The 16,727-nt window shown below is 47.5% G+C and overlaps 1 protein-coding gene across 1 annotated transcript in view; it reads right to left on the reverse strand.

The window, feature by feature from the left end:
- Positions 1-16,727, reverse strand: part of LOC311234783 (adhesion G protein-coupled receptor B3-like) — a gene marked incomplete at both ends in the record, with an annotated part of 98,210 nt that overhangs the window by 16,350 nt on the left and 65,133 nt on the right. Inside the window, 1 exon segment of the mRNA XM_084322027.1 lies at positions 9,779-9,950. Coding sequence (XP_084178153.1) covers positions 9,779-9,950 — 172 coding nt within the window.

Genomic DNA, 16,727 nt, shown 5'->3' on the forward strand with positions numbered 1-16,727 from the left:
GTGCTGGAACAGTGGCGGTGACGAGGGCATCGTCCACCGGGTAGCCGCTGTCGGAGCCGAGGAACAGAGTGCTGGAACAGTGGCGGTGACGAGGGCATTGTCCACCGGGTAGCCGCTGTCGGAGCCGAGGAACAGAGTGCGCGCCACACCTTGGTGTGCGCGTCGGAACAGGGAGCTGGAACAGTGGCGGTGGCGAGGATGTCGTCCACCGGGTAGCCACTGTCGGAGCCGAGGAACAGAGTGCGCGCCACACCTTGGTGTGCGCGTCGGAACAGGGAGCTGGAACAGTGGCGGTGGCGAGGATGTCGTCCACCGGGTAGCCACTGTCGGAGCCGAGGAACAGAGTGCGCGCCACACCTTGGTGTGCGCGTCGGAACAGGGAGCTGGAACAGTGGCGGTGGCGAGGATGTCGTCCACCGGGTAGCCACTGTCGGAGCCGAGGAACAGAGTGCGCGCCACACCTTGGTGTGCGCGTCGGAACAGAGAGACGCATCGGGGTGCGTCTGCCAGGAGGAGTGTGCCAAGCACGAAGGTCTGGAAGATGCGCGTCTGTGCGCCGGTACGGAGGAGCGTGCCAAGCTCGAAGGTCTGGAAGATGCGCGTCAGTGCGCTGGTACGGAGGAGCGTGCCAAGCTCGAAGGTCTGGAAGATGCGCGTTGCGCGCTGGTCTGGAGAGCGTGCCAAGCTCGAGCGTCCTTGGAAGATGCGCGTTGCGCGCTGGTACGGAGGAGCGTGCCAAGCTCGAAGGTCTGGAAGATGCGCGTTGCGCGCTGGTCTGGAGAGCGTGCCAAGCTCGAGCGTCCTTGGAAGATGCGCGTTGCGCGCTGTGGACTGGAGAGCGTCTGCGCTGGTCTGGATGTGCGTCAGGACGACAGCTGCGCGGGGGGTCTGAAGTGGATGACTGGGATGCCTCCCGTGGAAGTCTAGGGAGCGCAGACCAGTCCCACTCTCAGGCAACGGCGACAGCAGGCGAAGGCTGGAGCAAACATCTCGACGCCGGAGAATGGAACAGCATAGGCAGACAGAGGATCTCCCGAAAGAGTCTAGATGTTTAGAGAATATGACTCGGCAAGTATACAACACGACCCCACGCCAAAACGAGGGGAAGCGCCCTGGTATTTAAAGCCCACAGGGGGACTAATTAGCCTGCCACCACAGGTGCGAGAGATAATAGAATATCAAACAGGTGTGGCCACTAAGGGTAAGGAACGAGAGGGTGGGGGCTAGAGAGAGTGAGTAGGGAATTCCTAACAGTAGGCTTAAAGAAGACAGAGAATAGGGAATTCCTAACAGTAGGCTTAAAGAAGACAGAGAATAGGGAATTCCTAACAGTAGGCTTAAAGAAGACAGAGAAAAGGTAGTGAGCAGCGGGCAAAACCTCACAGTATCCCCCCCTCCAACGGGAGCCACCCGGCGACCCAAAACAAATACAGACAGAGTGGCAGGGGGCAAAACAAGACAAAAACAAAGGCACTGGCCAAGCCAGTAGGGGAAGCCACCACAAGAGTGGGGCTAGCAAACGAAACAGGGTCGCCGAGGGGTAACTAGGGTAGCAGAGGGGCAACTGGGGGAACTGGTCTAGAGGAACTGGGTCTAGAGAACTAGTCTAGCGAACTGGGCAAGAGAACTGGTCTAGAGGAACCGAGGGGCGAGCAGGGTAGCTAAGGGGTAACCATGGAAGCACCGGGAAAGGGCCAGCAGAGGGAAGGTTAGCTGCCAGGGCACTGATAGCTACAGGGCCTATGCTAGCTGTACTGCTACATCAACATAGAGGCTGCGCAAGCTGCCGGAGCCAGGCTAGCAGAGGGAAAGGGTAGCTGCCAGGGCACTGATAGCTACAGGGCCTATGCTAGCTGTACCGCTACATCAACATAGAGGCTGCGCTAGCTGCCGGAGCTAGGCTGGCAGACAGGGCTGGACCAGCATGAGAGCACAAGCTAGCCGGAAGGACAGTCCTAGCTGTGTGAGATAAACTGACCTTGCTAGCTGAAAGGGCAGTCCTAGCAGTGGGAAAAACTACACAAAAAAGTGGAGGCCATGCAGAGGGACCGGGTTAGCTGCTTGGGCCTGGCTAGCTACAGGGCCTATGCCAGCTGCAAGGCTGCATTTAACATAGAGGCTGTGCTAACAGCCGGGGCCAAGCTAGCAGACCGGGGCCATGCAGAGGGACTGGGTTAGCCGCCAGGGCATGGCTAGCTACAGGGGGGTCAAACAGGGCAAAACGGGAAGCAACCAGGGGAGCTAACCGGGGAGACTAACAAGCTAAACAGGGGAGTAACAGGCTAACAAGGGAGCTAAACAGGACTAACAAGGAAGCTAAACTGGGCTAACAGGGAAGCTAGAGGGGAGACTAACAAGCTAACAGGGGAGCTAACAGGGCTAACAGGGGAGCTAGAGGGAACAAGAAAAAAAAAAGGCAAACTCAACATACACCGTCTGTGCTGGCTGGGGTCGTCGATTTGGTGGGGTCGTACTGTTATGGTTTGTAACCGACCCCAATCGCACAACACAAGACAGGTATGATGGTTTGCCAAGAAACAGATATTTATTGAACAACAGGGAAATACAGGGAAAAGGGCACTGTCCCTTTAAGGGAGAAACACAAATACAGGAATATAATATGAGGGGAAGGAAAGGTGCCTTTAAGAGGCGGGCAGGAAAAGGGAACACTAAGGGAAAGTAAGGGAACGCCTAAGGGAAGGTTAAGGGAACGCCTTGGGACAGAGGAACTAGAGACTAGGTAAACCAGGGACAAGGAGAACTAGGGAGAGAGGACTAGGGACTAGGAGAGCTAGGGAACAGGAGAAACGGGGACTAGGGGAACTAGGGACAAGGAACTAGGTGGAACTAGAAAGGGGAGAACTAGGGAACAGGAACTAGGTGGAACTAGAAGGGGAGAACTTGGGACCAGGAACTAGGTGGAACTAGAAAGGGGAGAACTAGGGAACAGGAACTAGGTGGAACTAGAAAGGGGAGAACTAGGGAACAGGAACTAGGTGGAACTAGAAAGGGGAGAACTAGGGAACAGAGGGGACTGAGGCCCGCGGAGGCGGGCTGGGGTACAGGGAGGAACTGGGGACTGGTGGGAAAACATCTGGGCCGCTCTGCAGGACAGAGGAGAGAGTTAATGCACAAAAGGGAAAAAACAGAGCAGGTGCAGAACAGTCCAAATAACAAAGTGAACAAAGTAATAATATCTTCGTGTGACAAACACACAGGGGGAGATGTAAAGTCCAAAAATACTATTCTAAGTGAGAACCAAAAACAGAGGCATTACGCTGGGAGATGAAATGTCCAAACTAACTAACAGAGGCAATACGCAGGGAGATGAAATGTCCAAACTAACTAACAGAGGCAATACGCTGGGAGATGAAATGTCCAAACTAACTAACAGAGGCAATACGCTGGGAGAGTGACATCACAATCAAAACTCACCCAGGCGTATGCGTAAAGGTAAAGGGGCAGCAGCGGGAACGGGGGCAAGGGCACTACGCTGAGTGAGTGACATCACAATCAAAACTCACCCAGGCGTATGCGTAAAGGTACGGGGACAGCAGCGGGAACGGGGGCAAGGGCACTACGCTGAGTGAGTGACATCACAATCAAAACTCACCCAGGCGTATGCGTAAAGGTACGGGGACAGCAGCGGGAACGGGGGCAAGGGCACTACGCTGAGTGAGTGACATCACAATCAAAACTCACCCAGGCGTATGCGTAAAGGTACGGGGACAGCAGCGGGAACGGGGGCAAGGGCACTACGCTGGGTGAGTGACATCACAATCAAAACTCACCCAGGCGCATGCGTAATGGTACAGGGACAGCAACGGGAACGAAGGCATCGCCACCGGGGCGGCTGGCTGTCCGAGCCGAGGGAGAGAGTGCTGGAACAGTGGCGGTGACGAGGGCATCGTCCACCGGGTAGCCGCTGTCGGAGCCGAGGAACAGAGTGCTGGAACAGTGGCGGTGACGAGGGCATCGTCCACCGGGTAGCCGCTGTCGGAGCCGAGGAACAGAGTGCGCGCCACACCTTGGTGTGCGCGTCGGAACAGGGAGCTGGAACAGTGGCGGTGGCGAGGATGTCGTCCACCGGGTAGCCACTGTCGGAGCCGAGGAACAGAGTGCGCGCCACACCTTGGTGTGCGCGTCGGAACAGGGAGCTGGAACAGTGGCGGTGGCGAGGATGTCGTCCACCGGGTAGCCACTGTCGGAGCCGAGGAACAGAGTGCGCGCCACACCTTGGTGTGCGCGTCGGAACAGGGAGCTGGAACAGTGGCGGTGGCGAGGATGTCGTCCACCGGGTAGCCACTGTCGGAGCCGAGGAACAGAGTGCGCGCCACACCTTGGTGTGCGCGTCGGAACAGAGAGACGCATCGGGGTGCGTCTGCCAGGAGGAGTGTGCCAAGCACGAAGGTCTGGAAGATGCGCGTCTGTGCGCCGGTACGGAGGAGCGTGCCAAGCTCGAAGGTCTGGAAGATGCGCGTCAGTGCGCTGGTACGGAGGAGCGTGCCAAGCTCGAAGGTCTGGAAGATGCGCGTTGCGCGCTGGTCTGGAGAGCGTGCCAAGCTCGAGCGTCCTTGGAAGATGCGCGTTGCGCGCTGGTACGGAGGAGCGTGCCAAGCTCGAAGGTCTGGAAGATGCGCGTTGCGCGCTGGTCTGGAGAGCGTGCCAAGCTCGAGCGTCCTTGGAAGATGCGCGTTGCGCGCTGTGGACTGGAGAGCGTCTGCGCTGGTCTGGATGTGCGTCAGGACGACAGCTGCGCGGGGGGTCTGAAGTGGATGACTGGGATGCCTCCCGTGGAAGTCTAGGGAGCGCAGACCAGTCCCACTCTCAGGCAACGGCGACAGCAGGCGAAGGCTGGAGCAAACATCTCGACGCCGGAGAATGGAACAGCATAGGCAGACAGAGGATCTCCCGAAAGAGTCTAGATGTTTAGAGAATATGACTCGGCAAGTATACAACACGACCCCACGCCAAAACGAGGGGAAGCGCCCTGGTATTTAAAGCCCACAGGGGGACTAATTAGCCTGCCACCACAGGTGCGAGAGATAATAGAATATCAAACAGGTGTGGCCACTAAGGGTAAGGAACGAGAGGGTGGGGGCTAGAGAGAGTGAGTAGGGAATTCCTAACAGTAGGCTTAAAGAAGACAGAGAATAGGGAATTCCTAACAGTAGGCTTAAAGAAGACAGAGAATAGGGAATTCCTAACAGTAGGCTTAAAGAAGACAGAGAAAAGGTAGTGAGCAGCGGGCAAAACCTCACAAACCCAGAAGAGGGCTGGGCTGATTACCTGATTTGATTTGATTTGGATTCACAAAGTCCCAATTCCATTCAATTAGTTTCGATATTGATTGAATTAGGCTTGATGGTGCTGCTTTCAGGGGAGCAGATTGATTGAAAATTGTATTAACAGCAGAATGGGTACAATACAGTACGGCTCAATACACACAATTGTTACAAACAAATCTTATACCTTGCCTCACACTATTTTGTTTTTATCAACTTGCTTGTGAAGCACTTTGGTGTCAGCTGCCGCTGCCTGGAAATGTGCTATACAAATAAAACTGACTTGACTTGACTTGACACAATTGTTAAGGGGATGCAGACCAGAGAAAGACTTTCATCTTGTTTACATCAGGGTCCCCCATTTTCAATTCATCATGCACCTGGCATTGTTGTCAAAAACATGTAATTTGATGAACTGAGTCTATAGTAGTTCAGCAGAAACTCGGCGCAAAGCAAACTAGAGACGTCTGCAGGACGGGAGACAAACTAGAGACGTCTGCAGGACGGGAGACAAACTAGAGACGTCTGCAGGACGGGTGACTAACTAGAGACGTCTGCAGGACGGGAGACAAACTAGAGACGTCTGCAGGACGGGAGACAAACTAGAGACATCTGCAGGATGGGAGACAAACTAGAGACGTCTGCAGGACGGGAGACAAACTAGAGACGTCTGCAGGACGTGAGACAAACTAGAGACGTCTGCAGGACGGGAGACAAACTAGAGACGTCTGCAGGACGGGAGACAAACTAGAGACGTCTGCAGGACGGGAGACAAACTAGAGACGTCTGCAGGACGGGTGACTAACTAGAGACGTCTGCAGGACAGGAGACAAACTAGAGACGTCTGCAGGACGGGAGACAAACTAGAGACGTCTGCAGGACGGGTGACTAACTAGAGACGTCTGCAGGACGGGAGACAAACTAGAGACGTCTGCAGGACGGGAGGCAAACTAGAGACGTCTGCAGGACGGGAGACAAACTAGAGACGTCTGCAGGACGGGGGAGACAAACTAGAGATGTCTGCAGGACGGGTGACTAACTAGAGACGTCTGCAGGACGGGAGACAAACTAGAGATGTCTGCAGGACGGGTGACTAACTAGAGACGTCTGCAGGACGGGAGACAAACTAGAGACGTCTGCAGGATGGGAAACTAACTAGAGACGTCTGCAGGACGGGTGACAAACTAGAGATGTCTGCAGGATGGGAAACTAACTAGAGACGTCTGCAGGATGGGAAACTAACTAGAGACGTCTGCAGGACGGGAGACAAACTAGAGACGTCTGCAGGACGGGAGACAAACTAGAGACGTCTGCAGGATGGGAAACTAACTAGAGACGTCTGCAGGACGGGTGACAAACTAGAGATGTCTGCAGGATGGGAAACTAACTAGAGACGTCTGCAGGATGGGAAACTAACTAGAGACGTCTGCAGGACGGGAGACAAACTAGAGACGTCTGCAGGATGGGAGACGGGCTATAAATACCGTCTTCACACATCCACTGAAACATCTATTTGATTCAAATGAACTTACTCAATAAAGATTCTTTCTATATATTTCTTCCCTGGCCCTAACATAATTGTGTGGGAAGTTTAAGTCACGCATCCCAAGCTTGGGTAGAAATAGTATGAAGCATAAGAATGTTGTAACGCCTTTTTACTTTCCAGTTCACAGCGTAGCTGAAATCACATGACAACATTGTGCTAATGTGACAACATGACTAACGTACAGCGACGACGATGAACTCTACCCTCATAACAGACTCCACACTCAGGCCTTTGGACTCTGTTTACCACTGAGCCCTGAGGTTTATTACTGGTGATGCTACAACACTCACCACTGTGTTCTTTATGATATGGATTATTACTGGTGATGCTACAACACTCACCACTGTGTTCTTTATGATAATGTTTATTACTGGTGATCAGTGCACGTGAGCGGCGCGGCGCGGGGAGCGGAGCGGGCGGTTTTGACGTGAGCGACGGAGTGGGTTTTAAAATGGGTCGGCGCGACGTCCGGAGCGAGAGTTCTCCTCCGCTCCAATCCACTCCGGGCCGCTCACAGTGGTTTAACACTGATGTAATATACATGTAGTACAATGCCAAAGCAACAGATGGCGATGTACAAACATGAAGGCCATTTTCAACCAATGAGAAGGGTGAACCGTCACTCACATCCTGTTAGAAAAAGTATATGACGCCATTGTTGTTGTTGTTAGCTTACATGCTAACGTTAATGGCAGCGACCATAGCATTGTGGCTAGGCTAGCTATCATCGCTTAATAGAGCTAGTGAATGGATAAACAACGTTATTTAACATTGCAGAATGGGTACAATTACAATACGGCTCAATACAAACAATTGTTAAGGGGGTGTAGACTGTTGTAGTTTGAGCTAATTTACACCATGCTCCAAAAAAAATAAAAAAAATCTGCCGAGCGATGTGGAGCGGGGAGCGCTCGATTCAAGGTGAGCGGTGAACGAGCGGAGAGCGACTTGGGGGCGGGGTCAACATGAGCGATTAGCGGAGCGGAACAAGCCGTCTAGAGCGAAGAGCGGATTTCACGCCCGCGCCTATCCGCTCACGTGGCCTGCTGGTGATGCTACCCCTGTATTCTTTATGATAATGTTTATTACTGGTGATGCTACAACACTCACCACTGTGATCTTTATGATATGGATTATTACTGGTGATGCTACAACACTCACCACTGTGTTCTTTATGATAAAGTTTATTACTGGTGATGCTACCCCTGTATTCTTTATGATAATCTGTATTACTGGTGATGATTGTCTAGTTCTTCAGATTCTATAGAACTAATCTTGGCACTCTTGTTTCTTTTGAATGTTTTCGTTTCAGTTTGTTCTGCTATTTGCTCTTGCTTATGAACTGTATTATTATTATTGTTATTATTATTATTATTATTATTATTATTATTATTATTATTATTATTATTATTATTATTATTATTATTATTATTATTATTATTATTATTATTATTATTATTATTATTATTATTATTATTATTAATAACAATCATTTTCAGACTTATTTTCAGATGTATTTATGATTGATCTATTGTTTTAAATTGATTGTGTGTGTCCTGGTGCATGTAATCCTCTGTACACTCTGCACCGTTGCAAATTAGGGTCTCCCTCAATGTCTCCCGAGTTTAAATAAAGTAACAATACCACTAAACCAGTGGTTCTCAAACTGTGGTACGCGTACCACTAGTGGTACTTGGTGGTACTGCTGGTGGTACTTGAAAACATTTACAAAAAAGCAAAAAAAAAAAAAAAAAATCCTTTTTGTCAGGCCACTGAACTTAGAAGCAGGCCAGGCCAGTGTTTCTGGTTGCGGCGGCGCGATAGTTAGATAACCTAAGTGGGGAACAACCAGGAGATCACTGTGACAGAGAGTAATGCAGTCTAAACAGTCATAAATCTTTAATTCAACTTCAGCCCTGATCAAAACCATTTATTTTTAGATTTTTTGTAATGTCAGATAAAAAATGAAGTACTCCCACTTTTCTGAAAAGATTGGTGTTAAATCTGACATTACAAAAATCCATCAAAATCTGTGTTGCTGCTAATCATTGACACATGCCTAGCCTGTAATAATCCCCCCCAGAAAAATGTACTTTGCATTTGATATATTGAAAATATTTACTTTTTTTGTGTTTTTTTTAACAATAATTTGTGATGCCATCACACAAACTGGCATTTAAAGGGTAAACATTCAAACATGTATTGAATATGTGTTTTCTTTTCTTTTTACAATAATTTGTGATGCCCATCACAAACACTGGCATTTAAAGGGTAAAATTTCAAAGATTCCTGCACCAGAATGCAGGACATTTTTGTAACAAAATGTGTGTGTGTGTGTGTGTGTGTGTGTGTGTGTGTGTGTGTGTGTGTGTGTGTGTGTGTGTGTGTGTGTGTGTGTGTGTGTGTGTGAGAGAGAGAGAATGACGGACAATTGCTTGCTGTGTGAGAGAGAGAGAGAGAGGAGAGAGAGAGAGAGAGAGAGAGAGAGAGATAGAGAGAGAATTAAGTACATTTGCTGAAATACAGTTGTTCTTAATTTTCTCACTTGCTATGTGAGAATGTTAGTTATTATGTTCTCAATGCCCCTTGCATTGGATGAGTTGTGTGGAAGCGTTTACTAGTTCTAGTGCTAACCCTTTGTACATTGTGGCTGTGTCTGACAAAAGTTAACAATAAATAATGGTATTAGGAATACATTTGCCTCCTGCATGAACTGTGCATAGCTGAATAGACTGTACTTTAACGCCGGTCTGCCGGTCATATGGTGGTACTTGGAGAGCCAGCTACGTTCTCAGGTGGTACTTGGTGTAAAAAGTTTGAGAACCACTGCACTAAACAATAATAAAACGGGGGCCAGATGAGACTGGAACAAAAAGAGCATTGAAAAGAGAGGAAGGGAGCGAGGCGGTTAATTGAAGGATGAAGGACAGTAAACAGAAGAGCGCACCTCTCTCCGCAGGATGCAGTGGACCATCACGATGACAAAGCCCTGCAGCGAGTCGAAGACGGCGAACAGGATCTGAAACAGGATGGAGCGCTTGTCCGTCATGGCCAACACCGCCGACATCCAGGTCAGAGCCAGGAGAGGTAGGACCACGCAAGAGCTCCACAGGGACGCCCTGCAGGGGAGGAGGAGGAGGAGAGAGGAGAGAGGGAGGGAGGGAGGGAGGGAGGAGGGAGGGAGGGAGGGAGGGAGGGAGGAGGAGGGAGAGGGAGAGGAGAGAGAGGGGGGGGGGGAGAGAGAGAGAGGGGAGGAGAGAGAGAGGGAGATGGAGGGAGGGAGAGAGAGGGAGATAGAGAGAGGGAGGGAGGAGGGAGGGAGGGAGAGGGAGGGAGGGAGGGAGGGAGGGAGGGAGGGAGGAGGGAGGAGAGAGAGAGAGAGAGAGAGGAGGGAGGGAGGGAGGGAGGGAGGGAGGAGGAGAGGAGAGGGAGAGAGAGAGAGAGAGAGAGAGAGAGAGAGAGAGATAGAGAGAGGGAGAGACAGAGAGAGAGGGGGGAGAGAGAGAGAGAGGAGAGAGAGAGAGAGAGAGAGAGAGAGAGAGAAGAGAGAGAGAGAGAGAGAGAGAGAGAGAGAGAGAGAGAGAGAGAGAGAGAGAAGAGAGAGAGAGAGAGAGAGAGAGAGAGAGAGAGAAGTAAGACAGATAGAGACAGATAGAGAGACATAGAGAGAGAGATAGGGGGGGAGAGAGAGAGAGAGGGGGGAGAGAGACAGATAGAGAGAGAGAGAGAGAGAGAGAGAGAGAGAGAGACAGAGAGACAGATAGAGAGACAGAGAGAGAGAGGGGGGGGGAGAGACAGAGAGAGAGAGAGAGGAGAGAGAGAGGAGAGGGGGGAGGGAGACAGAGTTTTTTTTTAAAAAGAACACCTTTAACGTCAGGGTCTGCTCTGCCAGCTGTCACACGTCAATCTCGTTCCATGGCCTCTTCTCTCCAGACACTCGGCTGGCCTCAGGCCTCAGGGACAAGACACTCGCTGACCATGTAGAGTCACCGCCCCGTTTTCTGATGAGGTATCAGAGGCTCTCTCTCTCCAGAACCCTCTGCTGTCGTCTAGTGTTGTGTTCTCGCAGAGTTTAAAGGAGCATATACCGTTGTAATTTTGACATTGTCTCTTTATTTAGCTCATCTTGCGTTAGGTGTACAGTATAGACAGTGTGTCTCGAAGTAGATCTCGGCCTAGCTTACTAAACACCATTCACACTGATCTCAGCCTACAGTACTTACTAAACACCATTCACACTGATCTCAGCCTACAGTACTTTACTAAACACCATTCACACTGATCTCAGCCTACAGTACTTTACTAAACACCATTCACACTGATCTCAGCCTACAGTACTAACACCATTCACACTGATCTCAGCCTACAGTACTAAACACCATTCACACTGATCTCAGCTCAGTACTAAACACCATTCACACTGATCTCAGCCTACAGTACTAAACACCATTCACACTGATCTCAGCCTACAGTACTAACACCATTCACACTGATCTCAGCCTACAGTACTAAACACCATTCACACTGATCTCAGCCTACAGTACTAAACACCATTCACACTGATCTCAGCCTACAGTACTAAACACCATTCACACTGATCTCAGCCTACAGTACTAAACACCATTCACACTGATCTCAGCCTACAGTACTAAACACCATTCACACTGATCTCAGCCTACAGTACTAAACACCATTCACACTGATCTCAGCCTACAGTACTAAACACCATTCACACTGATCTCAGCCTACAGTACTAAACACCATTCACACTGATCTCAGCCTACAGTACTAAACACCATTCACACTGATCTCAGCCTACAGTACTAAACACCATTCACACTGATCTCAGCCTACAGCACTTTACTAAACACCATTCACACTGATCTCAGCCTACAGTACTAAACACCATTCCCACTGACATCCATGTTGACTAGAAAATATGACTCCGAGAGTCACTGGGCAGAGATGACCTATGAACATGAAATCAGTTAAAAACAGAGACGATCTCCGGGGATGAAGTCTGAATGAAACCACTGTGGTCTTTTCAGACTTTCCACATCTACAGTTACAGCCAGGGGTGTAGCTCCAGATTCTGGGCCCCATGAAAGAATGTATTTCTAGGCCCCCAGTGAATGCGAGCGCGCGCAAGCAAGGAATTTTTTTTGGCCATTTTTTTATTGATGAAAACGCATAATATGGTTTTTACCACATTCGGATCAGCAGTTCAGCACCTGCACTGTTGGTGGGTGAGCCTAGTAAAGGATGTCGCATTGCGTTCATCTTCAATGAATGGACCAATGCAATAGTTTACCAAAGCCCCCCCCTCTCTCTCTATATATCTCACACACACACACACACACACACACACACACACACACACACACACACACGCACACCACACACACACACACACACACACACACACACACACACACACTTCAGAAACAAACATAGTATCAATGAGAGCATCAATAATACACCTGAGTGATGTCTAGTAAAAAAAAAAAAAAAGAAAAAAAAAATTGCTGGGCCCTTGGAATCATCCTAAACGACCCCCCCCCAGCTACGCCCATTAGGATTGTCTACCATTCTACCGCAGTGCCGACGGGGTTGATTTTGAGGTTGATTGCTGTTCTGTTATATGCCACCAGGAGGCGTAAAAGCCTGACAGAACTGATCCCGATTTGCAGCGTTGATGGACAGCCGCAGCGCTTCAGATATAGGTCTCGAAATACATAGCACACATGAATAATATTTATATCAATTTGACATTCATAGCTTATGAGGATGAAGTTAAGACAACCTTTCTCTAGGCGTTTGAAAATGTAGGGGAGCAGCCGAGATACATCGCTGATTGAAGCACAACTTTCCAAAAATTATATTTCCCAAACGAAGACACAAGATCATCATGAAATATTATTTCACAAACCCTAGATTTAAATATATGAATTGAAAATTGAGGATAGAAACTGCCCGTTAAATTGCGCCGTTCTGCTTGTCATCGTGAATCTACAAGCATTGTATTTATCATCTGAATTTTATGATAAAAAAATCGAAATATTCTGAAAGCCTTTTGTTTGCAACTCAATTAATTATATCAAGCCTAGCACGGAGAAAAAGCAATGCATTTATTTACCAAACTCAAACGCTCAAATGCTCAAATGCTAATTATCTTCACCTAGAAAAATAAACGAAAAACGAAATTATATAATTTATATATATATCATTACTTTATTGTAATTTGCAACATGAGAAAACTGTCTCGATCTGCGAGTGCATTCGCGCTGTAGCTCGCAGCTCTTTTATAATCACATATGTTGAGTGGTTTAAGATTCATTCATTGCGCACTAGTTGAAACCTATTTCAGAACACGCTGCCTCTATTCTATAAAATAATCCATAAATCTGTGACAGATGACAGCTAATCCAAATCCAATGGGGGGGGGTTAGGGGTGGACATAAGAGCTATTGTTCACACCTGACTGCCAAGGTGTTAAAATACTATAGGCTTGAGCTCTCCTCCCCCTTTGGAATGCAAATACAAGCAGCTGATTCCGCATCTGTTTGTAACATAAACATTCCACTGCTCATCTTGCCCGGACAGCAGACAAGTCTGACAGTGATTAATTGCACAGATGTAAGATGAATAAAGCCTTTAAACATGAATTTGACTTACGTGATTTTGTCACTATTATTAGATACAGTTTACAATTTATCTCAAGAATACATCACTTCAGTAATACTCAAACAAGGTTGTCGTAAATTGTGTGTTTTATTTGGGCCAGGGTATAGCGGCAAACAGTTCCATCGCCACCGCGCCATTATAAGGAGCTGGCAGGGCGTTTCTGTATATAAATTCAGGTGTAAGAGAACACGCTTCCAGTTACCTCTCCAGAGTACCTCTCCATGTGTTCAGAAATCCAGGGAGGACTATCGGAATGTTTTGCATTTAAATGCAAATAGGCTGAATTTGCGTCGTGTTTGTGACATTGTTAAGTAGGGGTGTAACGGTACACAGAAACCACGGTTCGGTGCGTACCTCGGTATTGGGGTCACGGTTCGGTATGAGTTCGGTACAACAGATTTTTTTTTTATTATTATTATTATTATTATTATTATTATTATTATTATTATTATTATTATTATTATTATTATTATTATTATTATTATTATTATTATTATTATTAATTATTATTATTATTATTATTATTATTATTATTATTATTATTATTATTATTATTATTATTATTATTATTATTATTATTATTATTATTATTATTATTATTATTATTATTATTATTATTATTATTAATATAATATTTATTATTATTAATTTTGTTTGTTTGTTGAAATGTATATATTATATTTATGATAATTATTATAATTATTAATTATTAAATAGAATAATTTTCTATAGGAAAAGTATGTTTTTTTTTTTTATTTGATCAGCTGTGCCTGTGAGTCCGGCAATGTATGGGGCTGCGGCCCTGCAGATTTACCCTACTCGAGTCCGGCGGGGGAGAATGTTGGTGTGTTTGTTGGTGTGTTTCTTTCCATTGGTTTCATTTGGTTAACATTATTGGGCGAACAAGAAAACGAAAGAAAACTGTAAAATTGTAATGACCCTGCAGCTGGTCTTCTAATGTAAATGTGCCTTTCTCCGTGCACTTTCGCTCCCGCTCTAAAGTCGGACTCTGTGTGCCCGGCCACACGCGCTGTTCTCGCACGGACCTCGCGAGTGCCTGCATGCGCGACTGGTGTGGTTTGCGCTGTGAGGCGTATTCTTCGCATGGCTGCACGTACCGCACCGTGATGGCCGTACCGTAAATTCGCGGGGACGAATACACGTACCGTTACACCCCTATTGGTAAGTAATTAAAAACTAAATGATATGAAACAAAAAGTGCTCATTTACTTTAATGATGTGACAATGTCAAATGACAATATAGGCTATATTAAATTAGGAGCGAGTCTTTATGGTTAATGTCTAGTTCAAATAATATGCAATGTGAGAAAACGCTAAAACTACCAACCCAGGGGAATATGGTTCACTGAATGATCATGTTGATTAAAGGAGAGGGGAGAAACTGCCCGATTAAGTTGCCATAATGTTCCATTAATGCTTCAAATATTTGCATGACAATGTAAATGTGTCAGAGCACGCACGCACGCACGCACGCACGCACGCACGCACGCACGCACGCATGCACGCACGCACGCACGCACGCACGCACGCACACACACACACACACACACACACACACACACACACACACACACACACACACACACACACACACACACACACACACACACGCACACACACACACAGACACACACACACACACACACACACACACACACACACACACACCAAGCCGCATTCGTGCTGCATATTCGAGGGGCTCGCAGCTCTTTTATAATCACAGGATAGTGGACAGGACAAAAACAGAATCAGAATTCATATATTTTAAAATGTTCAACATTTTTATGAGCAAACGAAATTCGTTAGATTGGACATTTGAAAATGGTCTCGATCTGCGAGGGCCTCCGCGCTGTGTATTCAAGCTGAGAACACGGCACGCTTTTTTCTCTCCCTCCCCTTTACCTAGAGAAAAGTAACCTGGTGTAACCAGAGCGCCCCTACTGGTTAATACCGTTAATACGGCAACCACCGGAAACCACTCGGGAGGGGTAGACCTGTCCTAAGGGCTACATCTGTACTGCAATGGTCTGAAACATTCCCAACTGGTGTCTGCTAGCGCGGCTTGCTATAGCACGTCTTGTTCTAGCACGTCTTTCTATAGCACGTCTTCTTCTAGCACATCTTGTTCTAGCATCTCTTGCTATAGCGTGTGTTGTTATATCAGCGTTCTGTGATATCAACAACTTGATTAGCGATTGTACAAGAATAAACATAGCGAACACCTGAGCTACTTGGTCGTTCATGTTGACTTATCCAGTGCTGAAAAAATATGGCTTGATGGATTCTGTTCTCTTCCGGTTCTCTACAACGTCGTCACCGGACGTTGGTGAGGGCACGCAGATGTCGGTATCTACTGCGCATGGGCGTTGAGCAACAACGGCTCCGTATCCGGCTCGCGCAGATTACATGGCACCATTGTCGGCGAGTTTTGGCGAGTATCCAAAACAGAAAAAAACACAATTTCAGCGTTGCCAGTAGGACACCGCGTTTTCGTGCCAAAACGGCGTTTCTTTTTAACTTGGACAGCAAATGTAATCATTCAGCAACAAAAACGTTGCTGTATTCAGCAGTGTAACCATGGCCTGAATCACATATCCTGTAGCCCCCCCCCCCACCCCCACCAGTATGACCAGTATGCAGACCTATGGCCATACACACATACTGTGTACTACCTACTACCAATTAAATAACTAAATAAAATTATAAAATAACAACTTAAATAAATAATTCCACTACTAATTTGACAATAATACTTAGAACCTTTTTATTCCGATTGGTTGGGGGTCCTATTAACCTCTTAATCACGCACGCGCGTGCACATCGCGGCACTTTGCCCTCGTCTGCCGGCTCCGGGCAGCGTTTTTGCCCGATCAACCAACACATTGTTGGAAAGTTGAATTTACCGCCTTTCGATCGTCACCCCACTCGACCTATTGCGTGCTTCCAGTCTCGAGTTACAAGACGAAACATCCGACGAGCGCCATTCGAACAATCATCATCAACATCAATCAGACCAGCTGAACAAAGCCAATCATGTGCTTATTCTCTCAACTAATGACCTCGACGCGGCCAATACCTCAGACATACCTCAACATTTTTCAAAATGTATTATCTTTTTTTTTTATCAACTTTTTCGCCCCATTTTCTATTTTTTCTCCCATCCCAATTTCGTATTTCCAATTCTCCCCTCC

Source organism: Notolepis coatsorum (genome assembly GCF_963971535.1).
Source record: "Notolepis coatsorum genome assembly, chromosome: 9".
NCBI lineage: Eukaryota > Metazoa > Chordata > Actinopteri > Aulopiformes > Paralepididae > Notolepis > Notolepis coatsorum.